Genomic DNA, 4,406 nt, shown 5'->3' on the forward strand with positions numbered 1-4,406 from the left:
ATTTGGGGAAACACGCCATTTGTTCGTCTCAAGGCTTCAACACGGAAGTGATATCATGTGTTGAAGCACAGTGACTTCCTTATGGCATTCTCTCTTTAAGAGAAGTTGCAAAGAGAGTGCAAAATTGAAGTGTGGAAACATTGCTCATTTAGCTTTGGATTTACTACAAAAACTGAGCACTTGTTGAAAATTTTGCCGGCGAGATTCAGCCAGGAATCTAGTAATTTGGTGAACATATATTCTCGAAAAAAAATAATCTTGTGACAACATTTCTCAGAACTGCAAGTATCTTTTCTGAACAGATGATGCTAATCTGGTGGCTCTTGGCTAGTCTCGTGATTATCACTGGTTTCAAATCTTCGCTCGTGGCTTACCTGACTGTTCAGAGTAAGACAAAACCCATTGACGACTTCAGAGATTTGGTGAGTCAACCAGGATGGAAATGGGGCATCGAGAAGTCAATGCTCACAGGAGGACCGTTGAGCTACTTCAAAGCTAGCTCTGACCCGATTGTGAAAACGGTGTATAATCTTTTAGAGGTAAATAAATTTGTTTATTTCTTTTCTTAAGGCTTAAGGAATATTGTCGTCGTTGGTGATCATTCTAAATGGTATATCAATTTCAGCATTGTTGTCAATTCAAGTCAATCTAACGTCCTCTGGAGTTTTTCTTAATGTTACTCAAGCTACATTTCTTACAATCCTGAAATAACAACTGATATAATAGGAAAAAATACATAAATCTTCATTCATCTTCATAATAATATGCTCTTGACCTGTTTCACCGTGATTTCTTTAAGGAAAAAATCCACGAATCTTCCTTTATCTTCATAACAATATGATCCTGATCCGTTTCACTATGATTTCTTTAGGGAAAAAAAATCCCCGAATCTTCCTTCATCTTCATAGTAATATGATCCTGATCCGTTTCACTATGATTTCTTTAGGGAAAAAAAATCCCCGAATCTTCCTTCATCTTCATAGTAATATGCTCCCGATCTGTTTCACAGTTATTTCTTTGGGGGAAAAAATCCATGAATTTTCCTTTATCTTCATCTATTTAGATAGAAAGTTCCTCATCTGTTTCACCTTGATTCCTTCCAGAGTGTCGATGAAACGGAGGGACTAGCCAAGGTCCTTAAAGGAGGCTATTCCTTCCTCAACTTAAAGAATGACGTAAGCACCAAAATAGCGTCTTATCACACTGATAGTTCAGGGAGGTCACCTTACTACGTCAGTAAACATGGACACAGGATGCTGTCGGACTTCGGATGGGGATTTAGGTAGGCCTATTAAGTAATTCAATCACATTCTATATTGCCATGAGATGAACGAAGAACTGTGTTTGGTAAATATGTAGTTAAATATTTTGTTTTGAAATTCCTTTCACATAACGATGACTTCGCATTGTAGCATTCTCATTTTAAAATAGTTAATATAACTAAAGATGGCCGTTTAACATATATATTAGTTAATCATATTGCCTTATACCTTCTTAGCAAAATTACCTTTGTTTCTATTTCTAAGTAGTTTGTCTGAATGCGAAAGGAATATCTGTCGGCATTGTGGATTTTAGTTATGATGTCTAAAAGATAAAATTACACCAAAGAAAATGGAGAGAGAGAGAGAGAGAGAGAGAGAGGAGAGAGAGAGAGAGAGGAGAGAGAGAGAGAGAGAGATGAGAGAGAGAGAGAGAGAGAGTATAACTGATGCCACAACATCTATAATCACGTACGCCGCAAATACAGACTATACAAGCGAAAGTAAGTAATAAAATTCATCATAAATAATGTTGGTGAGAGAGAGAGAGAGAGAGAGAGAGACGAGAAGAGAGAGAGAGAGAAGAGAGAGAGAGAGAGAGAGAGAGAGTATATAACTGATGACACAACATCTATAATCAAGTACGCCGCAAATACAGACTATACAAGCGAAAAGTAAGCAATAAAATTCATCATAAATAATGTTGGTGTGAGAGAGAGAGAGAGAGAGAGAGAGAGAGAGAGAAGGAGAGAGAAGAGGAGAGAGAGGGAGAGAGAGAGAGATGAGAGAGAGAGAGAGAAGAGAGAGAGAGAGAGAGAGAGTATATAACTGATGCCATAACACCTTAAATAACGTACGCCGCAAATACAGACTATACTAGCGAAAAGTAAGCAATAAAATTCATCATAAATAATGTTGGTGAGAGAGAGAAGAGAGAGAGAGAGAGAGAGAGATGAGAGAGAGATAAAATAATGTTTGGTGAGAGAGAGAGAGAGAGAGAGAGAGAGAGAGAGAGAGAGAGTATATAACTGATGCCACAACATCTATAATCACGTACGCCGCAAATACAGACTATACTAGCGGAAAGTAAGCAATAAAATTCATCATAAATAATGTTGGTGAGAGGAGAGAGAGAGACGAGAGACGAGAGAGAGAGAGAGAGAGAGAGTAAAATAACAATTCTATTGCAGAAAAGGTGCCCCCTTTCGTCCTGGAATTACTCGAATAATGAAACCGCTTGATCGAAGTAGGATTAATCGATTTCTGGGACGAGGGGACGTCACGACGTCTCGAGTTACACAGAACAGAAGAGAAATTTCTCAAGGGGACCAAAGACTCGAAGGCTGACCTTTATGGTGAATTACAGGTAAGAGAAAGAGGAAGGCCGGTGGCTGGGGGTTGGGGGAAAGGTTACATTTTACTGTAATCCAAGAGGGCGGTTTGAATAAAAATTCATAGAAACTGTTTTTTCTAATGAAAATATTTTACAATAACCTTATATAACTAGACATCATGGTCAACATACTTGTTTTAATGTTTCACACGATAAAAAGGTAATTCATATTTAGCCTGTGCAAAGAACAGACCTTAATTTTGCCTGTAATTATTGTTTTTTTTTTACTCTATTATCGTTAATCTGATAAACGGTATAATAGAAATCTATTTAATTAGCTTTCACTTTTCATGTGCTAAGTGCTTAGTGGCTGTACTGTATTCATAAACTTAGGAAAATCATTAAGAAGTCAAAATGTCCTTACGAATTGAAAAAAAAAATATATATGTTCTTCCTTCACATTTTAACTTCAAAGAAAGGGCACTGTGGTCAAAAAGAATACTTTGCTTTCCTTGTTTATTTGTAATTACGACGATTTTAACATTCCTTACTTGGGGGGGGGGGGGGTTTCCGAGTAGTAGAAATAGCACTGAAATTTTCCCCATTTTTTTGGAAAAGCTTTGCAATGTATGACAAATCATTTAAATTGTTTATTCTCATCTCAGGAGACCGACAAGCGAGTTGTGCTCGGACTGCACCACATGTTGGGCGTCTTTCCTCATACTCTTCTTGGGCTACGGCCTGGCAATGGCAGCCTTCGTCGTCGAGAAAATGACACACAAGTGCTGCAGAAGCCGACACTAGAGTCAATGACGAAGTATCGTGTTGGAAAATTGCTATAGACTCTCAAAATCAAACATTTTTTGCTGTTGCTTTCGATTCTCAAATTCAAACGGATTTCTACTGTTGCTTTCGATTCTCAAAATCAAATAGATATTTACTGTTGTTTTCGATTCTCAAAATAAAAAAATATTTTCACTGTTGCTCAATATCAAACAGATTTTTTACTGTTGCTTTCGATTCTCAAATTCATAAAGATTTTTACTGTTGCTTTCGATTCTCAAAATCAAACAGATTGTTACTGTTGCTTTCGATTCTCAAAATCAAACAGATTTTTACTGTTGCTTTCAATTCTGAAAGTCAAGCAGATTTCTACTGTTGCTTTCGATTCTCTAAATCAAACAGATTTTTACTGTTACTTTCGATTCTCAAAATCAACCATATTTTTACTGTTGCTTTCGATTCTCGAAATCAAACAAATTTTTACTTTTGCTTTCGTTTCTCAAAATTGAAAAGATTTTTTACTGTTGCTTTCGATTCTCAAAATCAAACAGGTTTTTAACTGTTGCTTTCGATTCTCAAAATCAAACAGATTTTTAACTGTTGCTTTCGATTCTCAAAATCAAACAGATTTATTACTGTTGCTTTCGATTTTCAAAATCAAACAGATTTTTACTATTACTTTCGATTCTCAGAATCAAACAGATTTTTTACTGTCTTTCGATTCTCAAAATCAAACAGATTTTTACAGTTGCTTTCAATTCTCAAAATCAAACAGATTTTTATTGTGTCTTTCGATTCTCAAAATCAAATCGATTTTTACTGTTGCTTTCGATTCTGAAAATCAAACAGATTTTTGCTGTTGCTTTCGATTCTCAAAATCAAACAGATTTTTACAGTTGCTTTCAATTCTCAAAATCAAACAGATTTTTATTGTGTCTTCCGATTCTCAAAATCAAATCGATTTTTACTGTTGCTTTCGATTCTGAAAATCAAACAGATTTTTGCTGTTGCTTTCGATTCTCAAAATCAAA

The 4,406-nt window shown here is 35.8% G+C and overlaps 1 protein-coding gene across 1 annotated transcript in view; it reads left to right on the forward strand.

The window, feature by feature from the left end:
* The window catches only part of LOC137641266 (glutamate receptor ionotropic, kainate 1-like), an 11,541-nt gene extending 8,935 nt beyond the window's left edge, over positions 1-2,606 (forward strand). The window contains exons 8-10 of the mRNA XM_068373695.1: positions 303-539; positions 1,104-1,282; positions 2,450-2,606. Coding sequence (XP_068229796.1) covers positions 303-539; positions 1,104-1,282; positions 2,450-2,606 — 573 coding nt within the window. The remainder of the gene's footprint in view (positions 1-302; positions 540-1,103; positions 1,283-2,449) is intronic.
* Positions 2,607-4,406: the final 1,800 nt, after the last annotated feature.

The sequence above is a fragment of the Palaemon carinicauda genome, chromosome 5 (assembly GCF_036898095.1).
Source record: "Palaemon carinicauda isolate YSFRI2023 chromosome 5, ASM3689809v2, whole genome shotgun sequence".
NCBI lineage: Eukaryota > Metazoa > Arthropoda > Malacostraca > Decapoda > Palaemonidae > Palaemon > Palaemon carinicauda.